The sequence below is a fragment of the Cynara cardunculus genome, assembly GCF_001531365.2.
Source record: "Cynara cardunculus var. scolymus isolate 2C chromosome LG 5, CcrdV1, whole genome shotgun sequence".
Classification (NCBI taxonomy): domain Eukaryota; kingdom Viridiplantae; phylum Streptophyta; class Magnoliopsida; order Asterales; family Asteraceae; genus Cynara; species Cynara cardunculus.
This window is the reverse complement of record NC_037532.1, coordinates 7,037,912-7,064,563: the sequence shown is the minus strand read 5'-3', so window position 1 is coordinate 7,064,563 and position 26,652 is coordinate 7,037,912. Positions and strand designations below refer to the sequence as shown.

General features: G+C 35.1%; 2 protein-coding genes across 2 annotated transcripts; both read right to left on the bottom strand.

The window, feature by feature from the left end:
* Nucleotides 1-964: 964 nt before the first annotated feature.
* LOC112513521 lies at nucleotides 965-13,700 on the bottom strand. The gene is made up of 19 exons (XM_025119809.1): nucleotides 13,554-13,700; nucleotides 13,110-13,184; nucleotides 12,710-12,825; nucleotides 9,562-9,676; nucleotides 9,357-9,485; nucleotides 9,207-9,254; nucleotides 8,648-8,829; nucleotides 8,374-8,570; nucleotides 7,995-8,287; nucleotides 6,304-6,453; nucleotides 5,803-6,213; nucleotides 5,573-5,722; nucleotides 5,409-5,484; nucleotides 5,191-5,318; nucleotides 4,062-4,253; nucleotides 3,068-3,196; nucleotides 2,862-2,984; nucleotides 2,555-2,770; nucleotides 965-1,528 (listed from the first exon to the last, which is right to left on the bottom strand). Exons 1-19 carry the CDS (start codon nucleotides 13,698-13,700, stop codon nucleotides 1,391-1,393), a joined length of 3,015 nt encoding a protein of 1,004 aa, XP_024975577.1. The 3' UTR covers nucleotides 965-1,390.
* A 3,521-nt stretch (nucleotides 13,701-17,221) lies between these two features.
* On the bottom strand, nucleotides 17,222-20,732 carry LOC112512758 (zinc finger AN1 and C2H2 domain-containing stress-associated protein 13-like). Its single transcript, XM_025118884.1, has 2 exons — nucleotides 20,458-20,732; nucleotides 17,222-18,102 (listed from the first exon to the last, which is right to left on the bottom strand). The coding sequence occupies exons 1-2, from the start codon at nucleotides 20,554-20,556 to the stop codon at nucleotides 17,371-17,373; spliced, it is 831 nt and encodes a 276-aa protein (XP_024974652.1). The 5' UTR covers nucleotides 20,557-20,732; the 3' UTR covers nucleotides 17,222-17,370.
* Nucleotides 20,733-26,652: the final 5,920 nt, after the last annotated feature.

Sequence of the window (26,652 nt, the reverse complement as noted above, 5' to 3'; positions counted from 1 at the left end):
CGTCTTTAATTGATTTATATAGACTTTTATTAAAGTGGTTTTATAAGTCGTGAATTTTGGTTAACTGAACCTCTTTTTTAATTAACCTGAATATCCAACCCGTTACGCGAGCCGACGAATCCTAGGACGACCATATCTGCTTTGCAGATAGCATGGAGTCATCGCATTTGAACTTTCATGGCCACAAGGGGATTTTTATTCCTCCTTGGATTTGAACCTGGGACCTCCTGGTACTTTTGACATTTGGTTAACTGGACCTTGTTCATTGGGTTCTTGGAAAATTAATCCAACTCTGATTATTGAATAATTATATCTGAACATCATGTGCATATGTTGCATAACTACTTCGAGTTTTGCCCAACTTTTCAATTGTTCATTGTTACTTGGATATTTTATGCAAATGTTTGCATAATTACATGGAAATACGTATCATTTGGGCTTATTTGGTTTTCCAAATATAAATCATGAAAATAGTGATTTTATTGCTTCACGTGCATGAGGATTGATTGTTTTGACCAAGAGAGAAGTTTGATGTTCTTATCTTGAAACATTTGATTATGTCAAGCGAGGAGTTTTGTTGTTCTCGTCTTGAAGCCATTGGGTTCGGTCAAGTAAGGAGTTTTGAAGTTTTCAATTCGGGCCCTTTTGGTTATTAACTTCTATATTCTCTCTCTCTCTCTCTCTCATTCCGATCAATTCATCGTCTTTAACCCTTTCTGATTCATCAAGAAATACTTATATCCGACTCCTATGACCAATATTTACCGGATGGTAGAGCAGCTATTTTCGTGAAAGAATTTCAAAAATTATGTAATGGGTAATATGTGTATACATGGGTGTGTGTATGTATATGTGCATGTGCATGCAATATGTCTGCAACACAAAAAGACAAAAATACCCTTTCCTTGAATTATGATTCATAACTCATGAAAGTAGTATTTCATCCCAAAAAATAAAATCTTTCCATTAACCTTCAAGGGTGAAAAAGAATACTTGATCCCTCAACAATTTGCTTTTCTAGTTGAAAGGAAACTCTCCAAAATGCTTAAAGCTCTCCATTCCTGACAGTAGTAAACTACATCTATACATACATAAATTACAATTCACATCAAAAGATCTAAAGAAAGGGCAAAAGGGGAAAAATGAATAAATTGCTTTGGAGAATTAACCAAAATAAGCGATCCGGATTTTGTCGCCTTACGTTATGCAGCATGCAAGCACGAGGTTTCAGGACGCCCAGCTTCAAAAACCATATCATTTGTGCGATTTTCACCATTTTGAGATGTATTCATAATGAATATTGCGATGGATATTCATTCATTTATGAATAAGTTGACACAAAATGTAGGTTTGGTAGCTTGTTCTATGGTGGTTCAAAAAGATTACTTAATTAACCTCTGGCAGCTTTTAAGAAATTATCATATGGGCTTGATGCAGGTAGCCTGAATGACTGCATTGTTGTACGCGATGTGGGCGCATTCCCGTTCACAACAGGAGGCGCGTTTTGCTCCAAGGAAGGATTGCCCGCCTGCTAACACACGATCGAATACCAAAATACGGATTTAATATGAAAATATTTCTGCATAAATTTGAATAAAATAGGGTGGAGCATGGAAGTGAGGTCTGAGAACTAATAAACCGCATGAACATAGAACAAAAACCAGAAAGATTATAAATCTTTTTATAATCTCTAAAAAGGAATTAGCAGTTGCAGTCAGTATTGGCCCAAATCCTATATTAGAACCAGTAAATCCCACATTGGGTAATTAAGAGCAAAAGTGAGAAAAAACCAGAGGCGAACCTAGAATTCTTTTCAAGTGGTGGCACCATTTGGCTATAAAAAATAAAGCTCATCACTGGTCTGTTGGTTGGTTTCTTACTTTTTGTATGTGAGGTCCTGAATTCAACTCTTTTATCCCAATTTTTTTTTTAAAAACATAATAAACCTAAAATTAAAGATAAAAACTAAGAAAATGATACGAATGGGATTTGAACCGCGCCTGGAAGGGAAGAAAAGACCATGCAAACCAACTCTACCAAGAGAAACTTGTGTTATTATTCAAGTTTTAAGGAATATAAGGTTGCACCGTGTAAACTAATACAATGGCACCTTTCACGACCCTAAAAGCTTTTACACTGTGACAGAGAAACGAAGTGGTGGCCCATGCCACCGTATGCACCATGGTGGGTCCGCCCCTGGAAAAAACTAATCTCCTTCTACTTATACTTCCTTATAACTAACATAACAGAAAGCAACAACTACTATTAATTCCCCAAACTACCCCCATTTATTCAAACACAACCTGCTCTACATAACACCTCTCCGAGCATACGTAGGTGTTGATACCAAGCTTATCAAAATATAAAATATGAGCCAAGTCTTCCTAAAAGGAAATATCGCTATTTTATCGGAAATTCCCAAAAAGGAAAGATTGCAACTGAGGATTAGGAAGTAACTAGGCAACCGAAACCCATAAATAGAGGTCAAATAGCAAACCAATATGCATATATGTAGTTTTTGTGCCAATTCATATGTGCTAAAGAAAAACCGTACCGATTGGAAGCTTGTGCCATTTTGGAAGGCTGTCGATTGCTTGTTTATTTCACCATCATTTTGGTTAATGTGCCTCTGTTGTATACTGATCAGATTGGACATATTCATCCGCTTTCCATTTACTAGCGCCTCACATTGATTCGTCATTTCTTTGTATGAGACCTCAGGTGAAACACTTATAGACATTCTTCCAACTTGTTGTGCAGACTCCAAGACCTGTCAAATATGATGTTTTTATATCGTTATTCATGGACATTCTTGTCGAATATGATCAATAAATGAAACAAAAACACACCAAAAGACTTACTGAATCTAATAACTGATTGACACTCAAGAAGTCTGATGCTTCAGGTGATGTTACTGAAAGCCGGTTGGAATTGTCAACTAAATCTCCAAGCGGATCATCATCCATGAAGAAAAGCGGAGCATCCTGGGAAAAATCAACGCAATGTTTAAAATCGTTTATCATGGTACGTTTTAAAATTTGAAACTTATAACATTCAAAGGAATTACATCGTCCATAGAATTACAGTCTTCTGAATTATTCCGTAATGTATTTGCTGACGGGGAGCCCATGGAACATACATCATCGTCTGGCACAAATCTATTTAGCAATTGCTCCTTAATGCTTGACATTTCGGACTGCAACACAAGATTTTTATAAACACCAGAGTGAGTATCAAATGTGCATTCAGATTGTTTCCTCAAAACAATAAACACACACATATATATATATATATATGTGTGTGTGTGTGTGTGTGTATGGATGGACTCAAGTTTAGGGGAAAACCCACAAAAAATGGAAAATTAAGGAACGCCCTAATAACCTTTCATTTATTGGGTATGCACATGTGTATAAAGTAATTGAAATATTTCCTAGTTTCTATGCACATGTACATTTTATACACATGTGCATACCGGACAAATTATTTTCATGTACATGTGCATACCAAGTAAATGAACTGTTATTAGGGTGTTCTTCAGTTTTTCATTTTTTTGTGGTTCTCCTCTGAACCAAGTCCATATATATATATATATATATATATATATATATATATATATATATATATATATATATAAGCAAATGAAAACCACAAAAAAGATACAAACCCGTGAGAACCAGTTTATTAAAATATTTTTTACATGATCCTTTTTCATCAAATGTCATGATTTAAGGTATTGTTTCACATATATATGCGCACAAGGGAATATTGATGAAAATGCAACGTATTTTAGTCTGCTTCATATTCTGCAGAACGTACTTCCAAGACCTTCATTTTGGTATCTCAGATGTGATATCTCAAACAAAAGTATGTTACAAAAATATGAATATGGACCAAAGTACGTACATTTTCATGCAATTCTCATATGTAATCCACATACCTAAATGTTTGAGATGTCACAATAAAAATGTTTTGACAGTATGTTACACAAAATAGGAATCAAACAGTTTCAAGTGCTTTCAGCTTGTTTCCTCAAACAATATATATCTGCATAACAGATTTACCTCGGAGACAGTTTCCAAGTGCTTGACGATTGTGGCAGCCATTGATTCCATTGACTGATCCTCTTTGAGCTTTATGTCTGAAAGGGATTTTAGAGCAGCCCTGTCGTCTTCCTTAGACCCAAAAGGAATAGTGTGCGTTCCAGTTACCACAGTCAGCTTGCAATCTTCAACCAAACACAAGTATGGATCCACCTGGCACCATATAACAAACCACAAGCACTTATTGTGTACACTAAAATATAACTGTGGAGTTCCACATCAGCTAGACACGAACCACCAAACCCCCCTCTCTCTCTCTCTCTCTCTATATATATATATATATATATAGGAACTCCTCTATCTCTATAAGAGCTCTTTTAGAGAGATATTCATAGAGGTTCCACACGCTTTCGCCTCTGTCCTTGGGAGTATCGTCTAGCCTCTGCTGGAGGGGGCTAGTTAGAGTCTCTCATCGGCTAGACACGGGCCATCAAACCAATAGGATTGGGTTTCGGTGAGAAGCGTAAGAAGAGATCTCCACCCTTGGATCAATCCTAATTGAATGTCAACACTAATGAGGTGCACAGGATCAATTCCCCTCTAAAGCGCAATTCATGGGTGGGCATGAGATTAGAAGTGATCAAGGGTTCAGATCTCTTCTTACGCTTCTCACCATAACTTCCCTTCTCACGCGATGCTTCACCCAAACCAAATATATATATATATACATATATATATATACATATATATATATATATACATATATATATATATATATATATATATATAGGTCAGGTTAAGGGGAAAACCTCAAAAAAATGAAAAACTGAGGAATACCCTCGTAGCCATTCATTTGGACGGTATACACATGTGCATACTGGTAATTTTAAGCAATTAGTCTGATATGCACATGCACACGTGCATAAAGACCAAGAAACAACTTCAATTACCATTATGCACATGTGCATACCCGTCTAGATGAACGTTCACCAGGGTGTTCCTTAAATTTTTTTTTTTGAGGTGTTCCCTGAACCTCTCTCTCTCTCTATATATATATGTGTGTGTGTGTGTGTGTGTGTGTGTGTAGGAACCTCCTCTATCTAAATAGTAAATACGAACATGAAACTTGTAGATATAATAAGTAACCTACCATCTTGTTAGCAAGATTAGTCTTTGCAATTGGAACAAGAGGGACAATACTAAATGCTTTCCCAGAAATGATTGTCATAGAAGTCGCCAATGTGTAAAGAGATCTCCGACGTGATGGTGGCAGGGGTCCTGTAATAACACATGGTAGATCATTAACGGTGACTATAGGATTATTCATATCTTGAGCTATCTATCTGAGAGCATAGTTTGCAGGCCTACCTCCTTCGGCAAGAGAAATATCAAGCAACGAAAATGCCAGCTGGAAACTTCGAACTAGAGCCTCCCGGCCAGAATTCTGCACATATTCCAGAATCAGTAGTTCGATAAGCACGGAGCATAAATGCAGATCTCTTCAAAGTAAGAAATTCATTAAAATCTATTACCTTTGCTCTAGAGAATAGCAACACCAGGCTGTAGGTGTGAGCAATTGCTTCATAGTTTTCAGGCGTGTTCTCAGGCGAGTTGGACTGTTCCCAAATTGATGACAGGAGGAGGGATATTTGGTGAGAACTGAGCCTAAGGGTAACTGCCTCCTGAAATTTAAAGAGAACGCATTATACAACAAACAAAGCTGATATGCCTCCTAAGATGGCAGGGTGCAAGAAAGACCTACCGCATCCTTGTTTAAATTGATTGCAGAATTACCATCTGCTCTCCTGGAATAAACTCGGCTGTAACTCGATGTCATTCTGCTCAATGGCCCATTATTATTATTATTATTGTTATTTGGTCTTTGTTCCCCTTGGCCCGAGACCTGAACTTTGTTATCATGACTAACTTTGCTTTTCATCTTCCCATAAAGGGCAGCAGAAGAAGAAAAGACAGAAACAGTTCTTGATAGCGAGCGTGGAACTGCAGCCTTGTTGGGATCACTAACAGTTGGAGGGATGCCTGGACCTGACCGAGGGCAAACAGAAGATGGCACAAGAACAACAGAAAAGATGCGATGAGCTCCAACTCGGGTTTCATGGTCTGGATGGACCATCGCGGGGAGCAACTGATGAAATAGCGCTTCTGGAAATGCCTAAGATGGGATTATAATAATCTCACTAATTAATATAATCAGGAGCAGAATTTATGATAAATGCAGAGATATTAGTATATGTGTTCTTGCCTTATTGTTGTATGCCAAATTAGGCAACGAAGCTACAATTTGAGCTGTGCGGTAAACAGCAGCAACTGTGGTTTTTGCTATGGCTGTAACACTTGAGATATTCTCCAGCATCCCGGCCATAATGTCGAAAGCTGGGCTCGCATCACCAACCTATTTGATCAAGATAGATTCAAAACACATTGACAAATGGAAAACAAACTTGGCTCATGAGTATTTCTGTTTTCAGTTAAGGCCATGTTTGGCAACCATAAGCTAACTTTTTTTTTTAACTTACTGAAAAAGCCATAAGCTGGAAAGCTACTTCAAGTAGCATATAAGCTCCAAGCAGTGGTGGACCCAGGAATTTTTCTGAACAGGTGCACCTTTAAGGTCAATCAAGGGCCAACAAAGTAGCGGTTTAACCCAGGGAAAAGTCAATACGGTTTGACCCGAGGAAAATTCAATTATGTCGATTTGATACAATACATTTTTACAAATGAAACCGACCTTCACTTTTTGAGCTAGACGCAACACTACGTCTTACACTCGGCGTGTTCTCGGCCGAATTCCACCTTTACGGTGTATTTTTTTGGCTGATTTCGTAACGGTCAACAAATGCAACAAAAAAAATATAATTTTATAAATTTCTTACATAAATATGTTTGATGACATCAAGAAACAAAAAATAACAATTCATACAAAGTATGAATTGTTAAATATAATTAATTTTATTTTCTTTTCAAGTTATTTAGGATAAACATGTAGAACGAGACAAAAAATAAATTTAAGATTAATGGGTAAATAGGAAGAAAAATACTAAAAAAGAAGAAATAGAAGTAAGATTGAGACAATTGTAAATGTAAAATAGTTGTATTTGATTGGTAAGACTTGGCTATTTTATAGTTGAGGTAATTATTTTGTTGTATATTTGTTTGTCTTTTTTTTAAATATATAAAAATAAAAATTGTTGTAAAAAAGATTTGAACCCATGACCTTAAGGAAGACAAGTAGTGCCCTAACCATTCCAACAACCTCACTCTCCTATTTCAAGTTATGTTTTCTAAACATATAAGAGCACACTTCAAAATTAAGCGGGTGCACAATTACGACCACTAAAAACTTTCTATTACGACGGGACGATCGAGCAGGTGCCCGTGCACCCTTACTCTATGAGTAGGTCCGTCCCTGGCTCCAAGGGCTTTTTTCCAAGGGTTCCCCTTATTTTTTCCAATTAACTTTTCAGTGTGTCCTTTTAGGTTATTTTACATTATTATCAAGCTTATCAACTAGTTTTACCAAACATGACTAGTTTCAGGGGTCAACCTACATGGAGACGAGGGATGCACATGCTTCCGCTCCATAATCCCGATTCAGTGGAAATTTTTTTAGGGGCGTTAAAGGTGCACCTACTTTATATCTTGTATGCCCTTATATTTCTTGAAACTAAACTAAAGACGGAAGTTTGTGGTAGCAGGGTTGGTGTACAATTGTACATCTCCGTGTTAAGGTTTGCCCTTCGGCAAGGTGCGGGTCGAATCCGCGTTTGGCAAATTTCGCTATTTTTCAATCTTTAATTCAATTTTTTTTGGAAAAATAGGCAATAAGAAGAGTCGAACGCAGGAATTCATCCACGGCTACCACTTGAAAAAAAAATCTAGGTCCGTCTCTGTCAGAAGTTAATGCTACTCTATGATAAATAAAATGTATGGTACCTTTGATGATAACTCCACAAGGCATTCATCCACGGCTTCATGAAACCTTTTGTTCCATTTGATTACATCTGCTCCAAGGTTTGCGTCATCAAGTGCCAACTGTACGCTTTTTCTAAGATGTCTAACAACATCAGAAATAGCACTAACTATCGCGACTGAAGCTTCTTTCTTTGTTTCGCGTGCAAGTGAGGTGGTAACCTCTACAATGCCAAGCTGCATATCTGGCTTTCTAAGGACATTTTTGTGATCAAGATGCTTGATTAATATGGAAAGCAGAAAATGTGTATTTTGTCCTGAAAAATAACACAGGAATATCAGTTCATGATCTAACCAAAAGTGAGTATAATAAAGTGAAATATAATAAACTTATTATGAATACCGGATTCATCCATAATAATCTGCATGTCCTTGAGAACCGGGAAGGCAACGCCTTTGGAATCAAGCCATAGATTCTCATTATCAAAATAACGGAATAAAGATTCCAGCACACGGCGCATGGTTGTACCTTCTTTCCCCAGCTTAGCCATGTTATGGAGGCACATGCGGGACCAAAAGCAAGGGTTCTTGGCATCATCCCTACAGAAAGCAAAACAATTAGAACATCCATTGGATTGTGATGAAAAACTGAGGATCTTGTTTCATTAGGAACTTACGCAGGCACATTTATTTCGCCTTTCTCATTTACAATTGTTCTCCAGGATGGAATCTTCATCAACGCTTCTGATGGAGAGACATGATGCTCATTTTTCAGCACTTCTTGTACCCACCGACTTTGATTGGGGTTGTCAGACTCCTTGCTCAAAGCTCCATAATTTTCCAAAACTACAGAAACAATCTACGTAATGGAGACGAAAGAAATACATTAATATACTATTAACTCTAATATTTCATACACGAGAAAATATACTACTCATGTCAGTCTTACAATATTACACCAAAGGGTCATTGACCCAATGGTACCCTCATTATAGGTAGAGCCCAACCTCCCTAGAGGTCCAGGGTTCAAGCCTCACCAAAGTTGAGGAGTGCATGTGAGTTGTTCCGTATATAAATACTATATGCTTCAAAACTTACAGTATTGCCCCTTATTCTTGTTTAGCACAGAAGATTACTAGATATATTTCTCAAGTGAAAGATACGAATAAGTCAAGCAGGCAAACAAGTTACACTATTGATACTAGCAAGAGAAGAAAAGCAAACGTTCATGCTTACATTGTCAAACTCTGCTGATATATGCGAATATTTACCCATGAACCAAACCTATTATACCAACAAGAAAAAGAGAAAAACAATAAATATTAAAAAAAGATACACAAGAGTCGTAAGTACTACAAAGAGAAAGGGAGGAAGCGATGAAAACACCATTGAAGAAAGGGCTTGCAACCCAGCACAACGGAGTGGCACCACTCTCTCGTCTTCACCAACTTCTTGAGCTAACTGACAGAGTTTTGGTATAAAACCTTCCAGGTTAAACATGTATGTTCCATCTTTCTGAAAAATACAAAAAGTTTAAGATACAGTTGCTGAAGGTTAAGACAATAATCCGAGAACCATCAACAACACCAACCTGACAATTTACAAAGTCGAAGAGCGTTTGGCATCCAATAATTAGCATTTCATCCTGCCTTGTCTCATCCAGCAGCGTGTGCATGATACTTAGCAAACTATTTGCAAAAAGAGGCCTGATACAGAGACAGAAGTTATTTTGGTGCTAAGATGCATGGAAAGGAAACAACGTTCACTTATTAATGGGCATTGATAACATTAACAACCCAAATGTAATTTTTTTTTGAAGTATATAATATTTATATACGGCAAATGCAACAAATAAACTCACACACCCTCCTCACCTTTGGTGAGGTTTGAACCCTTGACCTCCTAGGAAGCCAAGGGCTACGATACTGCTAGGCCAAAGGCCCTTTGGTAACCCAAATGTAATCTTCTTGGTTAAAATATGCTTTTACAGTCATTCTGTAAAAAATCTGCCAAATAAGTCTTGGAAAATTTAACGAGTAGTCAAGAACTCAATTCACGATACCATGCCTAAATATATAGGCTTTTGAGGACAATTCAAAGCCTGCAACTGCCAGAACCAGGACTTTAGAAAACCTAACCATAGACTCCCATTCTAACCAAAACAGAACTAAATTTTTATTTGAAGGTCCTGTAAACTTATGTGTTAGGAAAAATCCAAATAATAATGATAAACTGAACTCTAGCATCCCCCTCAAATGGATATTTAGCAGCTATAAATTTGCAGAAAGTAGAAGTCTTTATCTTCACTTGGACATGATCAGCGATCACCAAATAGAATAGAAAAGTTCAGTCCATACTTGACGTATACGTATGTCGTATAACCAACCATGAGGAGCATGCCTGATTGAGTCGCTAATTTGCATGTTCTTGATATATTAAGTTGTTATTCTTTATCGTTAGATGCATTTTGCTTATTTGGTGTTCCAGATATTATTTTCAGCTCACGTGCAATTCAGCATAACTTGGGGATCTTTAGTGAATTTGGAGGAAGCTGTAGGAATCAGACAAAGAGAAGCTAGAAGTCTGTACTAATGTATGTGTATGGCATGTACTAAGGATCTGGACCAGGAGTAAGCAGCATAAAGGTACATCAGTACGGTCAAATTGTGTAGGCTTAATGCTTGGATATAAGAAGAAATTCAGAGAACAACTACGAGTATGTTGTCTATTAGGGGTCCGTCTACATATTTTCCTCTTGGTTCCGCTTATGTATTTTAGCCTTTTTCTTTTTAGTTGTACCTATTTTAGGTAATCTTTTCTTTGTTTCCTTTCCTTAAGGTTTTCTTATATATTTGTATCTCCTCTTTTCCATGGAAATCAGAGAAAAGAAAAGTTCATTCTGACAGGTCAAGATTTTTTATGTTATCAGAGCCATTCTCACAAACTCATTGAAACCTATGCTCCTTTTTCGTTTCTTTTCTCCTCTCCCATGGCAGAATCTTGATTCCTTCTCTTCTCTCTTTTGTTTGTGTTTCCATTCTCAGACCCAAAGAATCACCTTTTTTCGCAAATTCCTTCCACCGACTATGCCATCAAAATATATTTGGCTGCAGGAATGGCATGTGTGCCAGAACCAAGCAGGCAGTTAGGGGTATGTTCATCCGGCCACTTCAGTATACCCATATTCCAAGGCAGTGCAATTCGTAAATTCCAAATCAGCTGAGTTTGATGAGGATTTACTTCTTAATTACTCGGATATATCCCAGGAGCTATGTATTACATACGGAGCTATTCTAATCTATCTAAACCAACTTGGGAGTTGGGACCTTTCTTTATAACTTTTTAACCTTTTCTTTCTATCTTGTACTTGATTTTTCTCTGTTAATCGGAATCTACCCAACCTTATGAGAGCTTGGACGACTCAACAACCATGACTATTAGTTTTATATTTCCTTTTCTATGTGCTTTAATTGAAAATTTAACACGTTATACTCGCTACAATATGAATTGGCACTTGTGATAGCAAATAATAAATCAAATGAGCCTGACCCCATCCACAGGTGAGGTCAGGGGTGGGATGTACGCAGACCCAATCTCTACCCTCAAAGAGTAGAGCGGTTGTTTCTGTGAAAACCCCTAGCTTGTGCAAATTGTGCGGGAAAAAAAGAGAAAGCTTGCTAAAAAGATACTTTTTTTTTTAAGAAATGCTTCTTTATAATTCTAAGGTGGCAGGGCAGCTAGTTTGAGTGGGGCCATGGAAGTAGAAAATAAGAACATTCTTAAAAAAGAACTTGAAAACAAGAAAGGCATGTAGGTCAAATTTTAGCGATCAAGGGAGAAGTAAACAATGACATACAATCAGACAAACACACAAAAAATAGCAACAGAAGCGGGTACAAGAAAACATAACCAAGGTAAGAAGAACTACACTCCCCTAGTCTAACCTAGGACTCTGAACGCCTAAGTGCCGACTCACTAACCCTGCGCTTATCCTCTACTTCCCAAGCCCGTCTATGGTAGCTACAATTTCCCACCCTAGTCTGCTACCCTATCCTTTAGCTACAGGTGCAAATAACGGTTTAGTTGATTATTATTTTCAATAAGATAGGTTGATCCATGATTTTTACGACTCTCTTTGGTGCATAGACTAGTGTAGTTTGTGAGGTTGAGAGAGTCAAGGATAGCTTGCAGTATACCTAGTCATTTCGTAAATTCTCTCTCCGGTTCAAGACATACCAGATAAATACAAATAAAGAGATGCTAATTGCACCTGTAATTGATTCAGATTCCAGGAAGTTGTTATCCACTTTAATAAATCATTTGCTGTGTGTTTGCTCATGCATAATCTCATCTGTGCAATTTTTCTACACTGGGGACTCTTAAATAGTAATAACAAAAGTAAGATACCTCCTAAGAACTCTGAAACAAACTAGAAAAATATCATCAAAATAACCCAATGAGCCAAAAGTACCCAAAATGACTATTTGGCATCAGCAATGACCCAAGTGAAATCTAGGTTAGATTCAGTAGATCACAGCCGAAGTATCCTCCATGCAGACAGAAGCGATCGACGGACATTAGTATATATGCATAAGCAAATTCAGAGTTAAAATTCTGCCTTGGAGGAAGAAAGCTACCGTTTATAAAAGGAAATCATACAAGTCGTCACTAGATGGATATCTTCATAAATGCAGATATTGAGAAAGTATACAAGATTAAAGAGGTATGAATGAACTCACATTTGATCCTTACACGAGATCAATAGTTTTCTGTAAATACACATAACAATTTTTGCAGCCCGAAAATTCTCGTTTCTTAATTCCTTGTAATACCGATGCTCAAGAGAACTTGTGATCTGGAGGTAAGATTGGGAAAATTAGTTACTAATATGAAGAATAAGTTTTTCTTTCACATGCTGATTTAAATCAAAGATAGATGTTATGTTAGTTCTTTTATGATACAGACTGGAGTTAGCTTTTCCATACATATCAATCAATATAAGTCCCATGATTATGTCCTAATGAGTTGCTATGTGAAACATGTGTTCTACAATAAACAATTTGACTACATTGCATAATTAGTACAAAACATGTTGTTAGTCTAATTAAAAACTGCATAAATTACATCAGAAACATGTACCTTCGGAACACGTAAAGGATTTCTCCCAGCATATTCACAGAGCTTCCCAATCTTCCGATCATTCACTTCTTCACCCTTTTTGAGATCATAAATAGAACATGTTAGAATGTTTCAACTTATTATTGTCTTGTTCCATTGGAATGTTACAACTTCTCCAAGTGAATAGACGTCAAAACAACTATTTTATTGGAAAAGTCAACCTCAATGCTCAGTAATGGGCATTTTACACTACAAGGGTTACAAAACCAGGAAGTTTTTCAATTTCTTTTCCTTCTGATATCTTGAAATGAGGAAACTTAACTTAGTTATAACAGAGTAAGTCTCTTACTTCATGACAAACAAAAACTTCTGAGTTTATGCCATTGGATCAAGATACAAATTACAACATCAACAACTCCCATCTAATAATATTTCAGAAGTTGAAGAAAGAATTAAGGAACTAACCGGAGATCGAGGGAAAATATCCGAGATCAGCTTCTTGTACCTCTTCACAGGCTGCCTAGATCTTGTGGTCAGTGCTGGGCAGAAGAAACAAAGGTTTCCACATGCTGGCAAAACTTGCCTGGATACTACCCCGGAAACAGCACTCATTGTATATACCAATCTATATATACAATGACGGTAACATATAGCAATAAGTCAATAAATTTCTCCCCACTTCCTTCAAGAATGTTTTTTGAGCTTTCTTCCCTTCTTAAATGTGAGTTTCTTGATGAAGGTTTGAGCTTTCTTCCCTTCTTAAATGTGAGTTTCTTGATGAAGGAGAAGGGAAGGAAAAGCCACCAAATTACAAAAGTTTGGTACTTCAACCAATGTCCGACTCCGACCAGCCTACAACAAATTAGTAAATTAATTACGGTCAATTCTTCCTCCAAAAACCCATCACAACCAAAAATAAGTTATTGACGTTATTCAATTTCAATCATCTTTTTCATCAAACAGGTGGTGTGCATAAATATCCATAAGAAATTCGTTTCAATTCAATAAAAAATCCCAACACAGATCAAATTAAAAAGCGATCCAATCAAATGGGTGGCCGAATTAACGAAAAAACAATCAAAAATTGATTGAATAATGGATTGTTTTAACCTTCAAGTCGATGCCTGTAAGAGCAGAGGCTGGAAGGCTGGGAGGGTTTGTAACCACGTTAAAGTTCTTCAACAATGTATCGAATCTCCAGATTTTGCTCCACCCTTCCCCTTGTTCGTCTCTCTCTCCAAAATCATCCCCCTTTTCTCTCTCTTCCCCTCTCTCTTCCTCTCTGTATATATGAGTTATTACACATCCGCCGGTCGTCTAACCATATTTTAAAATTCATTAAATTCCACATTATTAGTGAATGATTTTTAATTTTTAAAACAAAAGCTAATGGAATGACGAAGCGGGTTTGAGTTAAATTGTGATCATGGTACCTCCCATGGCGGTTGGATTTTACCAAAGGAGGGTTTCAGCCGTGAGATTTGGCGGGACCCAGTTCGAAAGATCATATGAGCTGTATGTATGTTTTGAAATACTTTTGACCGTTAAACTTGGTGTCCTGGCCGGCCGGCGAAGCCTACATTTTCTTGGTTTCCTTTTCCATTTTCTAGATTTGGCCCTCAATCATTGCATATCTTCTAGAAACTGCCTCCATTTCAAATTTCAAAATCATTTTGATTTTCAAAATTTAAAACATGAATTTAATAAATTACAATAAAACTTTTATTCTAAGTTATCTTGAAATAAATGTAAAATATCAAATTCAAGGGGTTATTTGGTAGTTGCTGAATGATTTGGTATAAAATAATTAAGTGATCAGAATAATTAAAAAGCTCTTATGATATTGTGTAAAATGAAATATAATTGTTTACGATGAAATTAGGGCGTTGAATGGCTAAGGGAGGTCCATGATACAAAATCATTCAGGGGGTTTTAGAACCATTAAGAGTCAAACTTTTTTTTTTGCAAAACAAGATTCACCTCTTAACGATTCAGATGTTGTCTCTTAATAAAACTATTACGAAATAAACAAACAACCCTTCAGTTTGTGACAGAGTAAACTAAGATAAGAATCTAAGGTCATATAACAATCATTTTTTATATAATATTTTAATTATTTACTACCTTAATTACATAAAATTTGCTCAAGATAATCTTAAATCATACTAACGATTTGTTCGGTGCATACGCATAATGAGTTTTACAAATTTGTTGTTCTGTATTATATGAATAACCGTTGCATGATTTATGAAATGTTCAAGCATTATTATTATTATTAGAAAGCAAGTCAGCGAGTATGCTTGTTTTACATTAAATGTGTTTGAGAATCGTTTAGGTTTCATCATAACCTCATTTAGCATAAACTAATAACGATATGTATCTCGGGTTCCGTTAAGCTAAAAGGGAGCGAGAGTGAGGAGAAATGTAACTTCCTCAATTAAAAAAGTGTTATGATAACCACAAATGTGGTGTCTGATTGGTTTGAGCTTGGTTCCAAAGGTCAAAAGTACCAGGAGGTCCTAGGTTCAAATCCAATGAGAAATAAAAATCCCCTTGTGGTCACGGAGGTTCAAATGCGGTGACTCCGGACTATCTGCAAAGCAAATGGTCGCCATGATATTAGTCGGCTCGTATAACGGTTTGGATATTCAGGTTAATAAAAAAAAAAGGTGTTATGATACGACACAGAAGTTTGATATTATAATAGTTCAGACTTTCAGTTTCAAAATGTATTTAGACTTTCAGTTCATTTGATTTTAGCTGTTACAACATAACGTGTGACGTGAACCCTCTCTGGTGTTAAAACATCTCTCACATTTCATTTTATCATCTTCTCTATTTGAATTCTTTCACCCGACCATAAAAAAATTTCTTCTTTGATAGCTACTCGGATATATAACCCTTTGTGTTGACCGGTTTGGTTATAATTTGTCTTCTATTTTGAATAGTTAATATCTTCATATTCCTATAGTCTTATAAGTTTTTACTCTTTTACCACGGGCTTCTGTTGTAGGGTACAACGTCAAAAAATCTATAAAAGGTAAATAAAAACTACAAACAATAATGACTTTGAAACATATCCCAGCATCTCGTTATGCAGTTTAGTAGTCACTAAATCTTAAGATTATATATAAATAGATTATTAAAAACGACACTTATAAATCAGAATTCGGTTGCTTACCAAATGTTTACCAGAGTAAAAACGTTTATCTGGTGTCAGCTACCTTACCAGGTGACAATCGCAAGGGCCAATAATCTTACCCGAGAGTATTCCCCGATTAGTGAGGAAGAAGACAGATAAACGATACTTATCAACAATCTATTTTGATGACCGATAATATTAAAGTGGAGATCTATCACCCTAAAATACTTTAGAATATAAATTATAAAAACAACGTTTATAAACTATGTTCCGATAATATTAAAGTGGAGATCTATCACCCTAAAATACTTTAGAATATAAATTATAAAAACAACGTTTATAAACTATGTTCCATTTCCAGCCATTGTTTTCGGCACATGACTTCATTGTGCCAAACACTTCCCATACACAAATAACAACTCTTCTAAATTTTCCTTCGTGCAGGCCACGATCATTTAGAAAAAAAGAAAAGAAAAAGAAATGATCACTTTATTATAATTTTATCCATATTTTCTTCTGTTTTAAGATTATCGGAGTAAAACTGATCAAAATAGTCGATCTCTCCAACCACCTTCACTTGTTATCCATTTTTAGAATCAAATTCCTATTTTAGCAAGAGTGTACACAAACATAAAACCTATTTTCATATTAAAAGAAATCTATATGCAAATTATGCAAAAAAAAAAATTAATCTAGAAATAAAGTTTACACAAACTTAAGGCATTTGCGTAAACTCTGGTTAGAATAGAAATTCGATTGAGAAAATGCATTTGGTCGGAGAGATTGACTATTGTGGTAAATAAACGTCAGTATCAAACTCGTTTTTAGTACCTTCAACGGTAGACTGATCCAATAATCTTCAAATCAACTTAAAATCATAGTTGAAGTTGTCACGCCAAACAACTGTTAGCTTATGTGGGAACCATTATTACAGTAAACTATCATCAAATGTCAAACACAAACAGAAAAACACTAATGTAGGGTTCACAAGAAACTCAAATGAAAACAACCTTTGCTACAAATTTACAACAAAAAATGTGTTGAAATTCAATTTTAGAACCCCGAGTTCGATTTACAAGTATATTCGATGGCAAGAAACCAAAAAAAGAGAGGAATAAGAACACAAATTGCTTCTATCTTTTAGGCTTGAGACATACCTCTATGTTCTCTTTCAACATGCTGCACCAGCGCCATGGGATCTCGAAACCCTTTGCTACACTTTGGACACACGTCTATCGTCACCTTCATCACACCCTTCTTTTCGTGAACCTTCTGCACATGATCAATCAAGGCTGCAGCCTTAGAGAACTTCATGTAACATATTGGACACTGCTCCACTTGGCCGCTCGCACCTCCACCATTTCTACTTGCCCCACCACTGGGACCCGCTCCATCCGTTTTATCGTTACTGATCATAAGGGATGAGACTGCACTAAGGAGACTTGTAGTCCACCCTGATGATGATGATGACGACGAAGATGATACTGGAGCATGGGTCTGTTTTGTGCTATTTGAGAACCCCCAATATGGGAAAGATGGCTCGGGTTTTTTTGGCCCAGGACAACCATGGTCGAGTCCTAACCGGTGTTTAAGGCAGTGTTCGATGGTGCAATCACGGCACTTAATTGTGTTGGAGAACGTTAAGGTTTCTCTACAACCACGGACAGGGCATTTCTTTTTCTTGGTGACTTTTTCGTAATTTGATGGGTCACAATCTGTATTAACATGAGATTCCCATGTTATGTTTGGGTCTTGGTCCAGGACTAAATGAACCCCCTTTGCGCAGAGCGGACAGATGACGACAGTGCGATTGTTCTTGTTGGCTTTTGGACATTGATGTGAAATGTAGCTCCGATGGTCTAGACAAAAAACCTGCAAAAGTTTTGATAATTATAAGAACTATACCTATTGACAATGTGGATTCGTTTGGGTTGTTAGTAAATAATTGTGAGCCTCCTTTAATTAGTCCAAGTTTAGTATAGAAAATAGGTGTGTTTGGTAATTGGTATGCATACAAGACTGGACGTGCGAGAGTAAGGTAATTGTGGAAAATGCATTTTAGTTTAGTGAATGGTTAGTTTAATAATTTACCGATTTTGTCTTATCCTCTGATTCTTGTTCCACGTATTTTGGTGGGACAGAAAAAACGCATTTTCGTCCCACTTGGGTCTTGTTATTTCCCACCTAAGTTGAGCCAAACATGGGACAAAAAGCATTTGTATTGTCATATCCTGTCTTGTCCCATGTACCAAACGCGGCTTCAGGTTTTCCAAGTCAGTTCTGTTAAAGGAACAAGTTTTCCTGTCTTGTCCCTTGAGAACCATAGCCATTCTCGAAGGCCTAAATTTTATCTGGTTCATGTGGAGGGGACCCTTTACATGAACTATCTCAGTCAAAGGGGCCAATATCATGTTCAAGAAAGAGGGAAAAAGCAAACCCAAACTGACGATATCCTTATCTTAAAGAAACTACTATGTTTCAAATCCTCATTTGATGTCCACCTTATAAGTTATATATCCATGACAGCACTGTAACCTAAGCAGTTGACTATTGGTTATCATGATGACCACTCAAACCAATAAAATGAAGGATTAGACCAGAGGAGATTGATATGAGATATGTGGAAGATGTTGAATCTGTTGACCAGGAGCCACTCCATCTTACTGCTATAGAGGTTGTGTCACTTGACTTGAAGTAATTTAAGGTTAATAAGCAGTCAAGGCTAAAACCCCAGAAACATCCTAAGATGCAATATATTCTTTAAACACTCCTGCAAGCAATCTATTATTTGTTCCGGGTTTTGCTGACAAGTGAGCTTGGATTGAGGTGCAAAGTTCTTCGCATATATTAGATAAGCCATCATGACTACAGCCCTAGATAGATTCATAAGCACTAATCTCTCTAAGTGCTGATAGAAGTAATCTATAATTTTCTTTCAGTTTTTGGTCATTCAAAGCAAAGGAATTGATAAAATAGTCGGACATAGATGCAAAGTTCTTCGCACTTAGTGGAGTAATCTTTTTTTGGAAGTATATGATATATTTTATATACGGAAAATGCAACAAATAAACTCACACAAGCTCCTCACCATTGGTGAGGTTTGAACCCCTGACCTCCTAGGAGGCAAGAGGCTCATATATCAATAGGCCAAAGGCCCTTTGGTCTTAGTGGAGTAATCTTCATGCACAGCTCCTAATATTTGCCAAATACAAGTGACTTCTTTGATAAGTGAAGGGTAATAGTGTTCTTCTCCAAAAAATGGAGCTAGCTTCATTTTCATTTTGGTATTTTTATCAAAAAATCATATTCACATTTGGGCTGCTGGTCAATTGAGAAGCAAATAAATGATGTACACGATGTAAATAGGGACTAAAACTCACAATAAAGACACTAATTATCCAATGACTTGTGATTATGAACCTCGAGATCATGAAAACCCGATATATTCCATAATTTTGCTCCTCTTGATCTCTCGTTTCCCTAGCCATAGAAACTTATCCTTTTCTCCGCGAAAATGATGTACATTTTGATGTATTTTCAAATGTATAGTTAATATTAACCCTTGTACAACTTTAGAATCAAAATCAACCCATATTTAGTTATTTTGGTAATGTCTAATGTCGTTATTGGTTCTCTCGAAATATTGATGCAACCTAAAAAGTTGACAAGGAATCCCTTTAATCATGAAAATTTGAAGCGCTTTGGAGCTAAGAGGGCAAGAAATTTTCAATTCTATGGCGCCCCAATGGCGTGTTTCAGCTAATGAGTGTCAGCAGAGCGATTCATTGATAATTGCAAAGAAATTTAAGGTTTTATGCCCATACTCATGTGATTTTAACCCTGTTTATACCCTCTAATACTGTCAAACAAAACTACATCTAAGTACTCATCAATGTTGGTTCCAATCCTAAACAAAAATAAAACTGAATCTCAATCTCATCTGTACATTTTGAAAGCCTGTAATCTACAAACAGAAAAAGGAAACATCAGCTGTCCAACAAAGGTACAAAGAATTTCAAAATAAGCATACAATTATCAATTACAACAATCAAACAATACAATTCATAACTCAGAAATAACGAAAATTGAGTATAACATCCAATAATCAAAGTACTATCCGACTTCCAAAACGCAATACTTCTCAACCAATTTTGCGATTTCACAAAAACATTAAAGAGCAATAATAATAAATAAATAAATAAAAATACAAAAGAGTTAAAAACTAACCTTGTTGCAACAATCGCAGGTGAAGGGAAGGAAATCAATGATCTTACAATCATCAACGGAGCAATGTTTACCTAGATTTGGGAACGCCGGCGTTCCCATTACTTCCTATAACCGATTTCTTCGTATTTCTTGCTGCCGATAAACACGAAACTGAGAATTCAAACGAATATGTAATTTGATGTATCGAGATCGATGAAGCTTTCGAATTCCGCGTTGGAAGTCGTCTTCTCCACGCGGAATCGAAAGTCCAGATTGCAGAATGACAGGGAAGAAGCGCTGCCCCTGATGAATGGGAAGATGTTAAAACTACTCCGTTGAAGGGTATTATGGTAATTCGAAAATTTCCCCAATTTCATTATACGTCCCTCGACTATGTGATATATCATATATTCACCCCATGGTTTTTCAAAGTTTCACTAATCGTCATCAATATTTAACAAATAACCAGAGCCGTTCATGGGTAAAATGTCTCGCTAGACCGAGCTTGTCCGGCCTGTTAGAAAAGAAATTGTAGACACCATTCTCGAAAAATTGGGTGAGTCCAGGGTTCGGGCTAGACTACTAAAATTAATGGGTGGGTTTAAAGAATAAAAAAAATTCATGTCCGATAAAACTGGTTCAAACGAAAACAGAGTCCGAATAAAAGAACACTAGATTACTAGAATGATCAATCAATGTGATTTTACATTAAAATCATATGAGATTATGAAAAACAACCAGTGCAAAGGTGTGTTCACGACGCGATGACCAGGTTGCGGCAAAGGTCACCCATAATCACATGTGATTTCAATGTAAAATCATATGTGAATCAATGGTTCTCTCAGTTATCTTATTTGATCATTATTCTCGTTTAATCGTCCCTCTATCTGATCAAACAAGCACTTGCTTCTTTCTCGGTAATTAGGTTCTTCTTCTCACAAGCGAAGTTAAGATTTCGCTTGGATGGTATGTAAAATGACCAAAAAGATCATTACAAAAAAACATGTATACTTTTATTGAATGGTCTAATAAGCAGAGGATCCTCTTTACCCTTGACACCAAGAAAATGTTTTTTACATCTTAGGGGCTGTTTACTAAACGCTTACCTAGTAGGTGCTTACCGGGCAATTTTCCTCACTGGACGAACATGGCAAGGTCCAAGAATTTTACCTGGTAAGAGCGATGATAAGGATAGAGAGTCTTACCCGGTAAGTGAGGCTAACGACTCTTACCCGGATAAGCGCTTACCAGATATATTATTGCATACGATATCATTTTGATATATTACAATCTTACCCAAAAAATAAATTATAGCAGGAAAGCAATGTCTTGATTTCTTTTTTAACTTGTGAAAATATAGCAAAATTGTATACAATTTTTTTTTAATTAAAAGGTAACGACTCTTTAGGCCCGCACGTTGGCTCGTTGAAAAGCTCGGTATGTTCATAGGGTAGGTAAAGACAGCTTATCAACCCCCCCCCCCCCCAAAAAAAAGATGATCGCCTTTATCCAGACCCTACTTTCATGTTGGATATATTGTGTTTGTTTGGATTGGTTTAAGAGGCGATCATAACCCTTTTCAACTGAATAAAATCTCATGTCCCCAAATTTCATGTCCCCTTCCTGTACACCAATTAAGAAAACACATCATCAGACAGAAAATCAAACATAATTAAATAAATTTATATTAAATGAGACATTATGCATCTTCACGTAAATTGGTAGGAATTGACTAATTAGATACCCGAGAACTATAATCTTACCAAAGGGTTTTTGGCCTAGCGATATCGTAGCCCTTGGCCTCCTAAGAGGTCAGGGGTTCAAACCTCACCATAGGTGAGGAGGGTGTGTGAGTTTATTTGTTGCATTTACCGTATATAAATATTATATACTTCAAAAAGAAAAACTATAATCTTTCAAACAAATACAAGAATCATAACCTTGAGGGGAGGATCAGTGGTTCGATTCCCTCAAAGGACACTCGAAATTTTTTCTAACTGTTCTCCAGGGCCCATGAGATTAGTCAAGATGCACGCAACCTATGGTTAATAAAAAAGAAAAATAAGCGATAAACAAGAAAAAAAAATCATACTCAACACACTCCTAACCTAAGCCCAAACCCTTTTGCAGAACTTTGTTATTATACATAGGGGTGCTCACGGGTTGGGTTGATTGGTTGAAGACATTTGAGTAACCCGACCCAATGTTTGCGGTTTGAAAAATCATAACCCAACCCGTACGGGTTGGTCGGATTGATATTTTGGTAAATTAAAATATTCTTCTAACCTAGAATATGTTATTTCTCTACTCATAATTTCTTTTTCATAATCAACCATTTGATATAACTTATCTATACTTCTTACGTATATCACAATTTTCTCAATTTACATATATATATAAAGATGTGAATAGATTGAAAATATGTATATATGAAGAGCATACATGATAGTGTAATTGTCTAATGTACATATTAATAGAAATTCAACAATTATATTAAATCCAAGAAATAAAAGGATATCGGGTTTATCGGGTTGGGTTGGATTCAAATAATAGCAACCCAATATCAACCCAATACCTACGGTTTAACACTTTTACAACTCGATTAGACATCGGGTTGCTTCAGGTTGAGTTATTTCGTGTAGGGTTGGGTTGGATTGATCGGGTTGGTCGGGTTTTTGAGCACCCCTAATTATACATGCTTTAATGTTATTCCTCCATAAATTTTTCTAGGCTAACAGTTATTAAATTTTATTTTAAGATTTGTGTAGGTTATATGATGTCGATGAATGTTTTTTTTTTCAAAAAAAAATCTCTGTTATTATATTTATTCACTACGGTTCTTCATCCCTCATTTTTTGCGGAAGTTATTTATGTTATGTACGTTTGTTCTTTATATGGGTCTTTTTTATTTTGCCTACTTTTGTTTTGCAAATATTGTTATAGCTACTCAAGTTTTGTTTTTTGTTTACTGATAATAATCAGAATCTGATCAAGTATGACTAATGTGGAGCTTTTCTATTATGAATTTCCTTCTCCATCTTTTATATTTATAAAGTTTCTCAATTTGTATTTTTATCTCAGTCTCTGTATTGTGGTCATTTATGAAAACCAGTATTATTATTATTATTATTATTATTATTACATGTAAGCCTTTCATTTGAGTACTCCTTCAATTTCAATGTATTCTTGATTTTGTCTATTTTGTAATTTTGACCTTCAATGATTTTGAAGCATGTTCAAAACTAGATTGATTTCATTTTGTGAATTTACTGTTATGCTTCATACAACTTAACAGTGCCAACATTGTTTTGCTTCAATCTTTAGATTGATACCTGTAAAAAAAATGTATCGTAGACAATCGATTTAGAAAATGAAGCTGATGAATCACCTTTACACATGAAAAATGAAAAAATAAAGGTGTTTGACAATCTATGTAATGGTGTTCACGTGGCAGATGCATCAATGCAAATTTTGATCCAAACGACCAAAAAGGTAAAAATCAATTAAATGTTGATGAAAAATAATAAAATATTTGAAGCAAAGAAATCAGTGAGTAAACCAGAAAGGAGGTAGATACTTGATAAAAAAAAATCTTAGGGGTTGTTTGTTTAACTCTTAATAGTTCCATTAAGAAGCAGTCTTTGAATCATTAAGAGGTGAATCTTGTTTGACAAAAAATAAAGCTGTCTTTTAATGGTTCTAAAACCCTCTGAATGATTTTGTATCCATGGTCTCCCTTAACCATTCAGCACCCTAATTTCATTGTAAACAATTATCAGACGATTATATTTCATTTTGCATTATATCATGATAGGCTGTTAATCATTCCGACCATTTAATCATTCTGTACCAGACCATTCAGCAACTGCCAAACAGCCTCTTTAGAATGTAAAGACTTCTACGTCTTTTTTTTTATTATAAAAAAGTAATAATGGTGATAAATATAAATACTTTATTACATTTAATCATATGTTATCGTTTTTTTTTAAGATGATTATAATTTTAAAAAAGATCATATTATTTGGTTTTTAATATGAAAATTATTTAACTTACCTGTTTTAATAATAATATAAATATCTCATTATTGATACATTTTATATATCTATTGTTTCTATTTTAAAAAAAAATTACAGTGATGAGCTTGGATTATCCTGAATCTTCCACTACGTTGGTGATTGTTGATTTATCAGTTTTATGTGTTGATTTATTTTGAACAATGTTATTAATGTTATTTTATTTTTTTTTACATTTTTTTTACATTTTTCGTCAACATAAAATTTGATCATCGCGCAACGCACGGAGTCGAACACCAGTAGTATTATATAGATAGATCAAACTCCATCAAGGGTCTTCATGGAACCAGGGCCGTCCATTAGTATGTTAAATGTGAGATTTAGAACAGGGCCCCCGAAATTTTGGGGCCCAAATTTACATGTGTTTTAGGGATTTTATCGACATGTGTAAAACTATAACCAAAATTATTTAGATCCAAACCATTAATTGTTTGGTTTTAGGTTCAAATAATTAATGGTTTAGATTTAGTTTCAGATTGTTAATCGTTTTAGGTTTAGTCTATTTTTGTTCTTAACATATATTCATTGTTATCTCATTTATGCAATGTAATAAAAAGTTTTGGATGCAGCAGAGCCTCCAAAAAGATTGGAACGTCCCTGCATGGAACCATTTGTTCTATTTAATAGGGTAGAAAATGGACATGCATATATTACATACAATTGTATGGTCTATTAAATCATTCGATTATATTAAACAAATGTATATCTTATATAAAAGTATTGCAATAAGTTTATATAATGTTTTTAGACATTTTAATAAGGCTTTTAAAATGAAATGTTGCAGTTAATATTTTTTTCATGTCATTTCCTGAAAAATGACATTTTTATTTGACGTCTTTTCAGATTTGTATTTTAAAAACGTATGTGTTTATATGACATTTTCAGAACTGTTCTTAAAGACGTCTAAGAACATCATATAAACTTACAGTAACACGTTTATATAAAACATACATTTGTTTGTTATAACTGAATGACTTATATGACCAAACAATTATAAATTCTATTACTGAAATTTTATCTGTTTCTCGTAAAAATAGTCTAAAAACAGTTAAATGTTTGGTACTATATAAATATAACCTTTTGGTCTCTGATGAAGAAAAAAGAATTACAATACTAATTGTATTAAAAATATTTAATTATTTTATCATAAACAATAACAAAATAATATAATTGTTTTATGCATCAATTATTTTATTACAAAATACATAGTTTTACTAAATTAGTTACTAAATTAAAATGACTAAAATGTAAAAATATATTTAATAAACCAAAAAAAAAAGTACATCAAAAAGACTAAAATACCAAAAAAAAAAAACAGTAAAAATATATTTAATAAACTAAAAAAAAAAAGTAAATCAAAAAGACTAAAATACCCATAACTTAATGGACGATTTTCAACATATTAATATCGGGAACGAAAATAACAATAAATTACAAACCATGGAGACGAAAATCACAATCTTTCTAAAACCATTGGAACAAAATAGTAGTTTGCTCAAAACACGTAAGGGGTTGTTTGTTTACCTCTTAATATTTCCATTAAGAGATATCTTCTGAATCGTTAAGAGGTGAATCTTGTTTGACAAAAAAAAGAGGTATGCCTCTTAATGGTTCTAAAATCCTCTGAATGATTTTGTATCATGAGCCTCTCTTAACCATTCAGAATCCTAATTTCGTTGTAAATAATTACAGACAATTATATTTCATTTTGCATTATATCATGAGATTCTCTTAATCATTTTGACCACTTAATCATTCTGCACCAAACCATTCAGCAACTGTCAAACAACTCCATCTTTTTAAATATTAAAACTTAAACAAAAAACTTTGTTCGTGAATTGTGTTACACCGAGATTGGTGCTATTCAAAACACTGTAATAATGCATTTATCGGAGATGATTTGATATGAAAAAATAAGTTTAGTACAAGAAACAGTGTACTTATTGAAGAATGTTTTAGAAAATTCAAAAATTTATTTATCGAGCAGTTCAAACTTTAAATACAAAAACACGTTATATATTTTTGGATTTTTCGTTATTCTAATAATACAGTTTTTATAATCATATTTAAATTAAATAATTAATTAATATATATTTTAATTGACATAAAATCCAACACATTTTAACATAAATTGGTGTATTTT

What these genes read in the sequence shown, in the direction of transcription:
- LOC112512758 (XM_025118884.1), bottom strand. Translation starts at nt 20,556, where the DNA reads ATGGGAACGCCGGCGTTCCCAAATCTAGGTAAACATTGCTCCGTTGAT. An exon ending in CCTGCGATTGTTGCAACAAG is followed by an intron (nt 18,103 to 20,457) that starts GTTAGTTTTTAA and finishes AAACTTTTGCAG; the next exon opens with GTTTTTTGTCTAGACCATCG.
- LOC112513521 (XM_025119809.1), bottom strand. Translation starts at nt 13,700, where the DNA reads ATGAGTGCTGTTTCCGGGGTAGTATCCAGGCAAGTTTTGCCAGCATGT. An exon ending in TGCAAGCCCTTTCTTCAATG is followed by an intron (nt 9,255 to 9,356) that starts GTGTTTTCATCG and finishes TTGGTATAATAG; the next exon opens with GTTTGGTTCATGGGTAAATA. An exon ending in GATTATTATGGATGAATCCG is followed by an intron (nt 8,288 to 8,373) that starts GTATTCATAATA and finishes GTTATTTTTCAG; the next exon opens with GACAAAATACACATTTTCTG.